Genomic DNA, 15694 nt, shown 5'->3' on the forward strand with positions numbered 1-15694 from the left:
TATTTCCCTTTCCTGTGTGTATTTCTTTTCTTTCTTTCTTTTCTTTTTTTTTTTTTTTGAGAGAGAGAGAGAGAGAGAGGGAGAATTTTTAATATTTATTTTTTAGTTTTCGGTGGACACAACATCTTTGTTTGTATGTGGTGTTGAGGATCGAACCCAGGCCGCACGCATGTCAGGCGAGCGCGCTACCGCTTGAGCCACATCCCCAGCCCCATCCTGTGTGTATTTCTTTTATTTTTTTTTCTTATTGCACTAGATGGGGCTCCCTGTTGAATGGGGTCCCACTGTCAAGTAAGAGAGGTAAGAGATGACATCCTTGTCTTATTCTCCATCAGGGGGAAAAATATTTAGGTCTTTCAACATTAAATATGGTGATATCTATAAGATATTTGAAGATACCCTTCAATCTGATCAATGAATTTCTCTTTTTGCTAGTTTGCTGAGAGTTTTTTCCAACACGAATAAATGTTGGAATGTATAAAATATTTTCTATATTATTTGATGTAATCATATGGTCTGTCTTCTCTAGCCCATTAATGTGGTAAATTCAATTGTTATTGGAGTGTTGATCAGGCCTTGCATTCTGGGATTAGCTCCTCTTGTTTGTTCCTCTTATATATAGGTAGATTCAGTTTGCTAATATCTTGTTATATTAAAAGATAGTAAAAGATATTGCTATATTTTTTTCTTTTTTGAAAATTTGTTCTAATTAGTTATACAAGACCATAGAATTCATTTTGACACATTATATATAAATGGATATAGCTTCTCATTCTTCTGTTTCTACCTGATGTAGAATCACACCAGTCGTATAATCATATATGCACAAAGGGTAATAATGTCCAATTCATTCTGCTGTTCTTTCTAACCCCATATCCCCTACCCTCCCTTCAATCCCCTCTACCTAATCTAAAGTAATTCTATTCTTCCCTAGCTCCCTCCTTTTATTGTGAATTAGCATTACATATCAGAGAAGACATTTGGCCTTTGTTTTTTGGGGATTGGTTTGTTTCACTTAGCATGATATTCTGTAGCTCCATCCATTTACCAGCAAATGCCATCATTTCATTCTTATTTAAAAGACTGAGTAATATTCCATTGTGTATTATATACTGCAGTTTCTTTATCCATTCATCTGTTAAAGGATACCTGGGTTGGTTCCATAGTTTAGCTATTGTGAGTTGAGCTGGTATAAACATGGGTGTGACTGTGTCACTGTAGTATGCTGATTTTAAGTCCTTTGGGTACAAACTGAGGAGTGGGATAATTGGGTCAAATGGTGGTTTCATTCCACATTTTCTGAGGAATCTCCATACTACTTCACCCAAGTGTATGTGTACCTTTTTCCCACATCCTCATCAACATTTATTGTTGCTTGTATTCTTTTTTTTTAGTTGTATATGGACACAATACTTTTATTTTATTCATTTTATTTATTTATGTGGGGATGAGGATCGAACCCACTGCCTCATATATGTGAGACAAGCATTCTACCACTGAACCACAATACTAGCCCACATTGTTGCTTGTATTCTTCATAATTGCCATTCTGCCCAGAGTGAGATGACATTTTAGAGTAGTTTTGATTTACATTTCTCTAATTGCTAGAGATGTTGAACATTTTTTCATACATTTGTTGATCAATTATATTTCTTCTGTGAGGTGTCTTTTCAGTTTCTTAGCCTATTTATCATTTGGGTAATTTGTTTTGTTTGTTTTGTCCTTGAGATTAATCTTCTTTCTGAGGTGCATTGTTTTCCTTTTTCATTTGGTTTTAGTTTAGGGTAATTCCCATTTCATAAAATGAATTGGGAAGTGTTCCCTCCTATTCTGTTTTCTATTTTCACATATTAAATATGTGTTATTTCCTGTTTAGATGTTTGGTAGCATTCCCTGGTGAAAGTATCTGGGCTTGGGATTTTCTTTTTAGCAAGATTTTTTACTACATATTCAACTTCTGTTGATAAAATCCTATGCAAGTTAATAATTTTTCTTAGATAAATTTTGGTAGTCTGTGACTTATATGGAATTGGGCTTATCATCTTCTTTTTTTCAATTTTTTTTTTTAGGTGTAGTTGGACTCAATGCCTTTATTTTATTTATTTATTTTTATGTGGTGCTGAGGATCGAACCCAGAGCCTTACAAGTGCTAGGCGAGCACTCTACTGCTGAGCTACAATCCCAGCCCCAGGCCTATCATCTTAAATTGCTGAACTTAGGTGCTTAGGGTTGTCTGTAGTGTTTCCTCATCCTCTTGATATGTGTGTAGGTTGTAGTGATCTCTCCTCTTTTGTTTCTGATGTAGATCATTTATATCCACTCCTTTTCTTATCTCCCCTCCTTTGCACTGGCAGGTTTTCTCTCTGATCAAACTGGCTCCAAGTTTATAAATTTTATTTATATTTTCAAAAAATCGCTTTCAAGCATAATTATTATTTGCATTGATTTTTCTTTTTTCAGTTTTATTGATTTCTGCTTTTTATTCTTTATTTCATGTTTGCTTTTTAAGTTTCTTAAAGATAGGAGGTTACATTGTTTATTGAAACCTTCCTGCTTTTCTAGTAAAAATATTTAATGCTTTAAATTTCCCTATATCATTGTTTAACTCAAAAATCTCACAAATTTTGAAATATAATTTCATTTTTTTTTAGTTTAAAATACTTTCTATTTTCCCTTAAGACTTCATTTTTGAGATAGGGGTAATGTAAAGTTTGTTGTTTAATTTTCCAAGTACTTGAAGATTATTTTTCTAGATACTGATTATTTCCAGTTTAATTTCATTATGGTGGAAGAAATACTTTGTATGATTTCAGTTCTTTTAAATTTGTTTTGGTTTGTTTTATGACTCAAGATTGAGTCAAGAACAAACAAAAGAATAAAAAGCGGAAAAATCAATAAAACTGAAAAAGGAAAAGAAAAATCAGTGAAACTAAAAGGTGTTTCTTTGAAAAGATTAATAATGAATATTCCATGTGTGTACTTGAAAAAATGTGCATTCTATTATTTACTGGAGTGTTTCATGAGTGTCAGTTCCTCTTAGTTTGTAGTGAAATTTATTTCTTATATATTCTTGGTTACTTTTAAAAATGTTCATCAGTTACTAAGAGTTTGCAGACACAATCATATTGTGTATTTTTAGTTCCTTCAGTTTTTATGTATTTTGAGCTATGTTGTTAGTTACTTCCACATTAACAATTGTTATATGATATTGATAAATCAGTCCTTTTATCTTTATGAAATGTCTCCACTTATCCTGGTAAAAGTCCTTGCTTTTTAGTCTAATTTATATAATATTGATAGTTATTTCAATTTTCTTTTGAACATGGTATATCTTCTTCTTCCATTCTTTTTATTTTTAACTTTATCATTGTATTTAAAGCAAGTTTCTTATATAGAATATAAGTAGCATATATGTTCATATGTAGGTCCATTTTATTTCTTTCCTGTTCGTACCTTATATTTCCTTTATCTGCTTCCCTTTTACTGTCTTCTTTTGGTTGAATTGATAATTTTCTGGAATTACATTTTGTCTATTATATATTTAATTTAATCTATTATCAGAATTATATTTTAATTTAAAATGCTCATCTACATTTGGTCTATTTAATTTAAATATTAGATTTTTATATTATATCTCATTGTACACATATGTATTTTAGTTGGTTATACTAGTAATTGCAGTATTTGTGTGTGTGCTTGTGTGTGTATACAGTTGATCCTCCACGCATGGATTCCACATCCATGAATTCAACAAAAAACACATCACATCTGTACTATAGAACGTGAACAGATTTTCTTTCTATCATTCTCCAAACAATATAGTATAACAACAATTTACATGGCGTTTGCATCATATCACACACTATAAATAATCTATGAATCTTATTTAAAGTATTTGGGAGAGTATGCATAGATTATTGTACAAATACTGTGCCGTTTTATATAAGGGGCTTGAGTATCTGAGATTTGGGTATCTGAGGGGTATCCTAAAACCATCCCAAATGGATACTGAGGCATAAGTGTATTTAATATTTCACAGTTCACAGAGAACTAATATTGTACCACTTGAAGTAAATGTAGAAACCTAGCTACTATACAAGTCCCCTTAACCACTGAGGATTGTGATTGATATGTGTTCATACATGAGAGACCTCACCAGGCCCTCTTAAAATTTTTGCTTAAAAGTCATATGTATTATAGAGAAGGAAAGTAATATATGATATTTGCCCATATATTTTCCATTTCTGTTTATTTTCCTTTCATTCCTGCAGTTCCATCTTCCCTCTGGTAACATTTTTCTTCTGTAAACAGAACTTCCTTTACCATTTCTTTTTATAGCCAGTCTGCTGGTCACAATTTTTCAAATTAATTACCCTTTATCTAAGAATACCTTCATGTTGTCCTTAATTCTAAAGAACATTTTCACTGTACATTGAGTTTTAAATACACAATTCGGTTGTTGTTTTTCTTCCCCCACCACTTTAAAAATGTTGTTTCACTGCCTCTGGCCTCCATGGTTTCTTAGAAGAAATCCATAGTCATTTGCATCATTGTTCCTTATATGGTTTGTGTTGCTTTTCTTTGGCTACTTCCAAGGTTAGATCTTCTTTGTGTTTGCTTTTCAGCAGTTTGGCTAAGATATATCTGTGCATGGATTTTGCTGACTTTTTCCTGTTTTGGATTCACTGAATTTCTTGAATCTACACGTTTGACCCTTGCAAATATCGACAAGGTTTTAGTTGTTGTTTTGTTTTGTTTTCAAATATTTTCATTTGTAGCACTTTCTTTCTCTTCTCTTAAACTCAGGTGACTCAAGTGCTCTCACAGGTTTGAATGATCCTGTTTTTTCCCCCAATCTTTTTACCTTTAATTGTTTTTACAGTCCCCAACTTACTGTGACTCAGCCTTAACCCTGTTCAACTTTACAGTGGGTTTTAAATACATCTTCAACTTAGGGTGAGTTTATCAGGAAGTAAGTATATCATAAATTGAGGGGCAACTTTATTGTCCTATGGATTTGTCTTCAGGTTCACTGACTCCGTTTTCCTATTCAATCCTTTAGTAAATTTTGTAATCGGAAAATTCCCTTTTGTTTCTTTTTTGAATCTTCTATTTCTCTTCTAAGACTTCTGTCTGTTCATGTATCAAGATTGATTGTCCTCACTTCTTGAACATGTTATCATAGCTGCTTTAGAGTTTTCATCTGATAATTGCACCATCTGTGTTGATATCTGTGCACTGTCTTTTCACTTGTGAGTTGATGAAACTTTCGAGATTTTCCTGGTTCTTTGTGTGACAAGTAACATTAGATGATATCTGAACTATTTTCAGCATACATTCTGTGACTTTTCATCCTGTTTACAACCTGTATTGAACATTCATTTCTTTTTTTATTCTTTTTTTCTTTTTTTAAGTTTAACAGAATTTGATGTAGTTAAATTCTCTCTCCAGCTCCTGTGTGCCTCCCTTCCTAGTCTTCTGACTGGGAAACTAAAATGTACCTGCCTACTCTGCTGTCCTCCAGGGAGCCAGAGGCATCAATTCTCAGTCATTAAATAAGGGGAGAATAAAGGAAAACAAGAGGAATTTCATATCCACTCACTCCTTGGAGCACAATTCATCTGGCAGGAAAGGAAACAAATCCACCAAAGAAACCAGGATTATCACCTGCTCTTTTAGTCACATCTCCTATTCCATGTCTTTTTTGTTTGTTTCTTAGACTGGAGAGGATCTCTCTTGGAGTTCTTTCTATCCATATCCTGTGTATACTTCTGGATCTCAAACTGTTTTTGCATAGGGGCCAAGCATGGGCTGGAAATGTGATGGGGTGGGAGCAAGGAAAACATATGTTGAATTGTAATTTATTTGCTACATTCTATCCACTACCATTTTCTTTTTGGAGTTCTTAGCTGATTTGTGCATTCTGCCTAGGGTTTTTGAGCAAATTCAGTGTAGCCCAGGGATAGTAAGATTACTGCATCTGAATAAGAAACATTTAAAATGTTTGGGTATTTAAAATTATGTTTCATTAATTTACCAAATTTTAATTAATTAATGTTGTAGCTTACAGAAATATAAAATAATTGAATAGGATTATAAAATCCAAGGATTTGAAATTACCTTGTAAGTCATTTAGGTTAACCATTTACCTTTGACACATCTTCTTCACCTCAAACTATAGTTGATGATATTTAAGATTAAGTATTTACATACCAGTGTATTGAGCTATTTGTCTACATTAAGTTATTTAATTCACATGTAGTCAGATTGGGTAAAATATAATTGTTTCTACCTCCTTTTTAACTGATGCAGAAACAAAATTCTAGAAAACCTTTTCTCTAAAAATGAGGTCTTTGAAACAGTCATATTGCCATTTCTTTGGGAGCCTGTAAGGAATGCAGGATCTTGGGTTTCAATCCACACTTTGCATTTGAACAAGGTCTCTCTGGTGATTCATTCGAATGTCAATTTTCTTCAAATCACTGGTTATCAATAACTTGATCATGGTCATATAAGTAAGTGTAAGCAGTGTGGTCAAACCAGCAGGGTACAGAGCTGTGGATCCTCAGATTGTGAACCATCAGGGGAGTAGGTTGTATCTTTTACACTTTACAGTTTAAGACCGTTTTGCAGGAAATGATCATTCCTAGATATTAGATTAAAACTGCTTTTTTATTTACAATCTTTATCTTTCATAATATTAGGCAGTATACCATGTGTACAGAGGTATTCAGTGCTGTTTTACTTTTATGCCCTTTATATTGGTGCATTCATTGAAATCAATTACATTTATTTATAATGCATTCTGTATATAATGAGTTGTTTCTGCCTTTTGTATCGGTGACTATAGGTAACAGTTAACGTTTTCCAGATGCAGCACTTGCAGGCTGCCTCCCTTGCAAACAGTTTACAGTCTCTCTGTGATAGCGCCAAACTTTATGATCCAGGCCAAGAATATAGTGAATCTGTGAAGGCTACAAATTCAACTGAAGAAGAAAAAGTTGATGGGTAAGAATTACTATATACATGGATTTCTAGATATAAGACATTTCCTAAGTTCCTGATTGTTATAAAGAGGTATCTTTTCTAACATTCATAGAATTAGCTTTATAAATTTCTGGATTTTTTTGTAGTATTTTGTCATTTCTTAGTCCATTTAGTGAATAGATGTAACTCACTTGAGAGTAAAGCTTTCCGTTTTGACAGACTTCAGTTCTGTGAGACATAAAAATCTTTTGGGAATGGCAAAGGACAAACATACACATTTTGAATGTCCACAAAATTTAACCTACATTTTCCACTGAGGTGATGTTGGAAAAGTTTAACCGTAAAGTGAATTACTAACTATACCATTGCTATTCCTGTTCATGTTTCAACTGTGAAAATAAGTTTTACCCATATCTCCTTTAAGAAGCTGAACCATGTAATAATTTGTTCATAATATTCAGTTAATTACTCTACATTTATTAAATGAACAAATTTTTCTGACTGTGGTATAAAGTAGATATTGTTAGTGCTGAGCTTTATTTGCTTTTTCTTAGGAATGTAAATAAACCATTAACAAATAGTTCCCAGAAGCCTAGATGTGGCCCTGCTGATGCTTTAGAGGATGTTTTGCACCTTCCTGACAATTGTAATGAAACAGAAGAGGACAGATGCTCTAAGAATGCAGACCTAACAGGTACTTTTCACTCTGAAGAGAATACAGGTTTATGAAGGAACAGATTGCTCATTTTATCATTAAATGAACTAGAGCTCTGGAATTAGAAAATCAGGCTTTATGTATGAGACCTAGTCCCAATTATAACCACCATGCCTGCCTTAAAGTCCATAATTGGAACAATTCACCATAGGTTTTATAGCTAGCAGGAGAAGGTCACATTTAAACCCAAGAGAGTCTTGCTTCCACATTCTTCCACCAAAGACTGCTATAGTCCTTTCTGGCTGTCTGCCTTCCTCCTAGACCCTTGGGGGATGTTATAGGGTTTGACTTCATCAAATTCCAAGGCCTTTTTTTTTTTTTAAGTATTTTGAGTTAAGGTGAATTTTTTACTCAGTTGTAGACCTGTTTATAATTTCATCAGAGTAAATCTCTACTAGTCAGTCTGCTTCCAAACCAGCTTTGATATATACACAGCAGTGTCCTTTGACATAGTTTGAACTTGTGGTTTCAGTTCCTGGCTAGAGATCCCTAGGTTGTTGTTCCTGGCTCCTATCTCCTGAATTACTAATAACATAATTTAATTTTACTATTGGATTATTGGGTTCAAATGATTTTTGTATACTTTAGAAGGCCTTAGATTATATACATTTATTTGTAACTTAGGAAACATTTAATGACAACTTTACTATTTTGCTAGCCACTGTCAGATATTAGATATAGAACATGAATATCAGATACTACCTATCTTTGTGAGGCTTACAACCTCTAATACTTTCTATCAGAAGTTGGCAGTAAGTTCTCATAGGAATATATGACCTAATTTTAAATTTATTTGGAAAAGTCAGATGGATTTAGTTAAATTCTTTTTTTTCCCAGGAATGAATGAACATCAGAACTCCCTGTTATCTAGAATATAAGAATGGAGGGGCTGAGGTTGTGGCTCAGTGGTAAAGCGCTTGCCTAGCATGTATGAGGCACTGGGCTCAATTCTCAGCACCACATAGAAATAAATAAAGGTCCATCAACAACTAATAAAATATTTTTTAAAAAAGATAAAAAAGCAAGCAAAATTTTCCAGTGAAGCTAATAAAATAGTATGACTTGTATAATTCCAAAAATATTGTCATTTCCTATTTGTAATATTTTATCATGAATAGCCAGGTAATGGTAGCAACAATTTTCTTTTAGGAGACTTTCATCAAAAAGTTCCACAAACTCCATCCAGTGGAACCATGTCTTCTGCAGATGATTTAGATGAAAGAGGGCCACCTTCCCCTTCAGAAGCTGGTATTGTATTGTATTCACTTGAATGAAAACCCATTAAATTGGTTGAAGTAGTAGCACCTCATGATGTTAGAAAGATAGTGTCTTTAAAGAATCATTACTTTGCTGTGTACTAAACAAAAGCGCCACACAGTAACTTAAATATATCCCAATAATTATGTTCAAGTATTAGTTGACAACATAATAATCAGTTATTTAAATCACAAATAGAAAAATAAGTAGCAGGGTTAGGGATAATAGCTTAGTGGTAGAGTATTTGCTTATCATGCACAAGGTCATAGGTTCAATAGGTTCAGTTCCCAGCACCACCAAAAATTAAAAAAAAAATAAGCAACAAAATTAGTAGATCTAAAATGTATTGGCATGGTATTAAAATAGCAGGCTAGGTATGGTCTTCTTTCATAAATCCAATGACTTACTGTTAAAAGGGAGCATGCCTGAGAAAGTCTGAGAAATCTCCTTCTAAAGAAAGAGTATAAGAAATCAAGCAGGAAGAGCAGATTCAGTGTACTTCTTCAGAATAAGGAATGTTTTGGGTGCTGAAGGATATTCAAGTCAGTTACCTTAATGACTCAAATTAGACTCATACAAAATAATTTTGTACATTTGATACCTGCAGATGCCTGTCTTGGCATAACTTCCCAAATTAGTGGAATATTGATATAATATTAAAATATAACTAGCTAGTATTACCTATAATTTTATAGTGAATTAAGAAGAGATCTATCCTTAATGTAAATACTTCTAACATACTCACCTCATGTTGCTGTTCTTCATTGAAGCATTTGTAGCATTCATATGCCACCTATGAACATACTTCCCAACTCTGTGAAGAGCATATTAATACAAGTATAAATATTATTTTTTCCCCTGGGACTAGGGATTGAACTCTGGGGCACTCTATCACTGAGATGCCATCCTTGGCCTTTTTCATTTTTTATTTCAAGACAGTGTCTCACTAAAGTTGCTGAGGTGGGCCTCAAACTTGTGATTCTCCTGCCTCAGCCTCCTAAGTTGCTAGGATCACAGGCATACACCATTGTGCTTGGCTTAAATTTGCTGATTCAGAAAACATTATGCCATAGTATCTTCCAATTATTTTATGGGCTTGATGGTGATTTTTACTCATGGATAAAATGTTGAATAAAAGTATGTGTTTTATAAAAGAGATCTATAAATTGGATGCTTTTTTCATGTTAGAAACTCAAAATAATAGCTTTTTGTAATATATGAATAATCTCAAAGTCTAAAAATTATTTCAAGTACAATATCATGATATATATAGAGAGATAGATAGATAGATAGATAGATAGGTTTGGTTTTTGTTTTGTTTTGTTTTTTGGTCAATTTACCCTCCTATACAATAACATTTTTGTTGTAAGGACCCAGTTCCCTTGAAACATTTAAGAAACCATTGATGTCAAAAGCAGCTGTCACTCACAAGTTCCGAAAATTGAGATTCCCCACAGAATGCAGAGATTGTGAAGGCATTGTAAATGTATTCCAAGGTGTTGAATGTGAAGAGGTAAGATATTTTTGGAATCACATTAGCCCCTTATGTGTAACTCATTTTTGTTGTTATTAGTATGCCTGTTGTTTGCTTAGTTGTGAATAGTTTTAAGATGAGTTAATCAGTTTTAAACTGTCATTTTCTTATAGTGTCTCCTTGTTTGTCATCAACAGTGTTTGGAAAACTTAGTCATCATTTGTGGTCATCAGAAACTTGTGGGAAAAATATACTTATTTGGAGTAAAATTCACACAAGTTGCAAAAAAGGAGCCAGATGGCATTCCTTTTATACTCAAAATATGTGTCTCAGAGATTGAAAAGAGAGCCTTGTGTTTACAGGTATGTTGTTAACTCTTAAAATTCTAAAAATATAAATGCCTGTGTGATTTCTTTTAATGAAAAGGAGACTTTAAGAAAATCAGTACTCTCAGTTTGTAATAATTAAATTTATTCACATTTATTTGGAAAATGTTAATTGATTTGACTTTAACTTTTTATCTAAAATACTAATAAAAATTGAAGTAAATACAGAAAATATGTTTAGATGTCTACATTTAGTTCTTTGTAGTAAAGTAGAATTTTGCATATTTTTTTTTCTATTCAAGGGAATTTATCGTGATATTGGAAACAAAGCAAAAACTAAAAAACTGTTTCAAGCTTTGGAGAATGGAATGCATTTGGTAGACCTTTCAGAATTTCATCCAAATAACATCTGTGACGTCTTAAAATTATACCTTCAACAGGTAAAGTTTTTATTCTAAACCTACCATCAAATAAAAAGAGCAAAAATATGTTTTATATTTCATATGTTTTCATTGGCACTGTCGATGTCTTTTTTTTATTAGAGCATTATATATATACATAGTAGCTAGATTCATCCTGACAATTTCATATATGTGTGGAATCTGACTCACTCTTCTTCAGTCCCTCTTCTTCCTACCTTCTTCCCCCAACTCCACTCCACTGATCCTCCCATGTTAACGTTTTTCTCATTATTGATGTACAGATCATAAAATGTATATAAAATATACATACAGTTTAAAGAATAATAATAACAGTAATAATAATAATAATAATAAAATAAAATTTATTTCCCATCACCCTGCTTAAGAAGATAGAATATTTCTATCCCTTGTACAAATCTTCCAGGTACCTCTTCCATGTTGCAGCCTCCCAGCTCCACCTTTGGAGGTCCTCCTAATCATGTAAAAGGGATAAACATTTTCCTAAACATAAAAGAATAAATAACACTTATTAAGTTTTTGTTTCTTTAAGTTTTATAATACTGACTTAAAAGCATAAACTTAACTATTAAGTACAAGTCAGTGTTCACACTGTTAGGAATATTGAGTAAGTAGAACAGTATCTAGATCATAGTCTAGCTTTGCCTTCAGTGATGTTTCAAAATAGCTATTTGGGGAGGTCAGTAGGCAAGGCCATGAAGTTCATCATGTTTGGGGCATCAAGCATAACTCTTCCCATAAAGTGGGTACTAGAAATCCAGCAGGAATATGGTCAGGGAGTGGGCTGTCCTATATTGTCATTTTCTGTGCTCACTATTATACCTGCAGTTTGCAGGAGTAAGTCAAACACACACACACACACACACACACACACACACACATCTGTGGAATGAATTAAATGACCTTGCTGGCTTTAGGCAGCCGCTTTCAGAGGAGTTACAGGAACTTAATCAGCACATTGTTGTGAGCCAAGTACAAAGAGATTTGGGTCAGACCCAGTTGGCCTTCTATCCTTGGGTGAAAATGAAGAGATAATGACAGAGAGAATAGTGCTGATAATCCTTAATCTGTCCTTCTCTGGAGTTCTTTTGCTCTCTTACAGATCCCTTTTAATTTGGTTATTAACTGTCATCCTGAGATTACTCTCCTCTCCTCTCTTTTGTGATGGAACACCTCTCCTGTTTTCCTTGTTTTGGGGTTATTCTGTTTTGGTTATGCCTGTCCTTAAGCAAAATGAAGTGTAGGATTGAATATTTGAAAACTTGTTCATCCATAAATGTCTTTTCTACTCTCTTAATAGATATGGAGTAGTGTAATAGTATGGAAGTTTTAGTATTATAGGCTGGAAATTCTTTTTCCTCTGAATTATGAAGGTATGGGTGTTTTTGTTCTCTTAAAATGTGAATCCTCCTTATTTCATTCCTAACTCTTTATGTGCCTATTATTTTGTCTCTAAAAGCAAATAGAATCTTCCCCTGACCTCCATCATCCTAAGATTTTACAATATTGTATATTGATGTGGACATATTTTCATCCACTATTATGGCCACTCCATGAGCTCTGTCAGTAGTCAGTACTTTAGTTCTTAGAACTTTTCTTGATTTTTATTGCCCATTTCCCCCCTCCTCTGTCTTTTGTACTTTTTGGTTGAAGCTAGTTCCCTTACCTTACCTTTCCTCTATTATTATTCTTTTTTTCTTCAATAACTTTCTAAGACATTTCCTCAACTTTATCTTTTTGACTAATGTACATTACTTCATTCCAGAGATCTTGTTTTAATTTTCAAAATTCTGATTTTCTATTCTTTTGATAACATTTTTTAAAATGATTATATCATGCTATTTTCCAGTGGATATTCACAGATTTTCCTTGTAAGGGTTCTTTTCTTTTCTTAGCTTCTAACCCTCTGTAGAAATACGATTGACCCTCATATATTAGATTTACTATAGCCACATAAATTTTTTTTAAAAATAGGTGAAGTTAATTTTATTTAACATTTTGAATATCTAATTAGTATTTTTTAATTATGAGATAGTTTATTTATTTCTTTATTTATTTATATTTGAGCTCTTAGTCCTTGAAATCCGGTATCTATTTTTCCTTTAGAATACATCTCAATTTAGATCAGTTGCATCTCCAGTACTCTTTCACCAAATATAACTAGTGGTCAGCATATTGATAGCATAATTTTAGACCTTCAGTTAGTTCTTTCTCTACTAACTGTTTTAAAATTTGATTAGTAAGATGTTGATTTTTGTCTTTCATGGTGTCTAGAATGTGTGGAATCTGACTCACTCTTGATTTGAGTGAAATTTCTTTGGAAGCTCTTGAACACATTAAGACTTTTTAAAAACTTTGAACTTTCCTATAAAATTTTCTAGGTGGACCATTTAGGATATGCCTTTTTACATGTTTCTAGTTCCCTGCTCTTGGACTGGTTTATTTGATCCCCTCTGGAAAGGGGTTTTCCTGCCTAGAGATATGGTACCAATACTATAGGAGCTAGCATGGGAACAATGACTGCAGGATCTGTGCATTCAGTGTGCATACAGCCAACAAATCCCCATTTTCAGACAGTCACCTCTCTGTTTCTTATGTTTGGCATTGCCCCCATTCAGAGAGCCTCTGTATCACATTGCCCAGAGAAAACATTTCCAGATTTTTAGGGAAGAAGTTGCTCAAGAACATGGAGTGAAGACAGGCCCACCTGTCTCCAATGGCCCACCTGCACCCTACTCCAAGATCATAGGACCTGGTACTGATTGTCCAAGTCCCTTTAGGATTCTGAAAATTATATTGAGTGACAAGGGTTCAGCTTTCTTGGAACTGCTGAGTTAGGATTTGTTCATCTGCTCTTCTACTTGTGAATATTGCTTTTTGTTTTCTCTATTTTCCTAGTCCTTATGGGCTTACTGTATATTAGTGGGGTTACAGGAGGAAAAGAAATTAAGTATGAATTGCTGTATCTATAATATTAGCCCAGAAAACTATTGATAACTCTGTAATCACATTTTACAGACCCTTCAAATGAGAAATAGAAGTTTATACCTTTGAATAACTATAAGTCTTATAATGTGTCATTCTTCATCTCTTTTAGATATTCAAGGAGAGGAGATTAATGGGGTCCGGTACTATAAACTTGCATTCTGCTTTAGGAATTTTGTATGTCCAAGACTTTCATGTGGGATACTGTGCTCAATTCTTGCAGTAGTGTTAGAAAGTAACCTTTATTTGACTCATTGACCTAAAGCTCCAAGAGATTAAGTGACTTGCTTCAGATCCCAAAGTGGTGAAGATAGAAACTGATCACAGGGCAATATCCTAACTTTCCACAGATAATATAGGACCAGCAGGTAGCCAAAGGTACACTGAATTTTCTATCACAGATCAGTAGAGACATTGAAATTCATTATGGCAGTGGACATTTGTTAGAGGAACTTTTTCTTTTAATCTACTCATGGAAAATCAGGCTGTTTTAAAATTTGATTAGTAAGATGTTGAAAGCATGTTTTTATAGGTCATATCATCTAGTGCTGATCTTCATTCTGACCCAATGAAAACATGAGCCCTGTAGCATTTTGATATTTTTTACTAATAAAATCTGTGCCTTTTCTAATTCATTTTATTTGTTTTGTGGATTATCCTAGGTTTGTTTCAATAAAACAACTGGAGATCATGCCATTTGGGGGACAGATGTGAATATAATATATTGAAGATATAGACAAGAATTTTAAAAGCTCATCATGAAGCTTAAAGTTTAAACTTCATTTAAAGTTTAGAGTTTAACTGATTATCTGTTAACTTGTTTTAACATAAATACAATTTATGATGAAGATTTTGATTTGCTGTATAAGTCATATCTCTAGCAAACATAGTTTTATGGGCAGAGATGAAGCTCAATAGTAAAGTGCTTGCCTAGCATGCTTGAGGTCCTAGGTTCGATCCCCAGTACTGCAAAATAAATAAATATATTTTGACTTTAAATTTTGTTAATCTAAAGGAACGTGCTTAATCATTTGAGTAACTCTCACTAATAGTTGACTTCAACAAAAAAGTAGAAGATATTCTAATGTAATTTTATTTCTTTAGCTCCCAGAACCATTGATTTTATTCCAATTGTACAAGGAATTTATGAACCTTGCAAAAGAGATCCAACATGCTAATGAAGAACAAGAAACCAACAAGGATAATCCCAATGACAAAAAATACCCAAATATGTGTTTAGAAATAAGCCGAATTCTTCTAAAAAGCAAGGACCTTCTAGGACAATTGCCAACAGCAAATTTTTTTTTTTCTTTTTAATTTTTTTTTATTGGTTGTTGAAAAACATTATAAAGCTCTTGACATATCATATTTCATACATTAGATTCAAGTTGGTTATGAACTCCCAATTTTACCCCAAATACAGATTGCAGAACCACATCGGTTACACATCCACATTTTTACATAATGCCCTATTAGTAACTGTTGTATTCTGCTACCTTTCCTATCCTCT

At 33.2% G+C, this 15694-nt stretch overlaps 2 protein-coding genes across 2 annotated transcripts in view; both read left to right on the forward strand.

The window, feature by feature from the left end:
- The window catches only part of Gclm (glutamate-cysteine ligase modifier subunit), a 262266-nt gene that overhangs the window by 50658 nt on the left and 195914 nt on the right, over positions 1-15694 (forward strand). The gene's annotated exons all lie outside the window — the stretch shown is intronic.
- Positions 1-15694, forward strand: part of LOC107155089 (rho GTPase-activating protein 29-like) — a 55999-nt gene that overhangs the window by 32526 nt on the left and 7779 nt on the right. The window contains 7 exon segments of the mRNA XM_048814422.1: positions 6851-7008; positions 7542-7681; positions 8852-8950; positions 10330-10472; positions 10607-10795; positions 11062-11199; positions 15289-15481. Of these exon segments, the coding sequence (XP_048670379.1) occupies positions 6851-7008; positions 7542-7681; positions 8852-8950; positions 10330-10472; positions 10607-10795; positions 11062-11199; positions 15289-15481 (1060 nt within the window).

This window comes from Marmota marmota, unplaced genomic scaffold (assembly GCF_001458135.2).
Source record: "Marmota marmota marmota unplaced genomic scaffold, marMar, whole genome shotgun sequence".
Taxonomy (NCBI): Eukaryota; Metazoa; Chordata; class Mammalia; order Rodentia; family Sciuridae; genus Marmota; species Marmota marmota.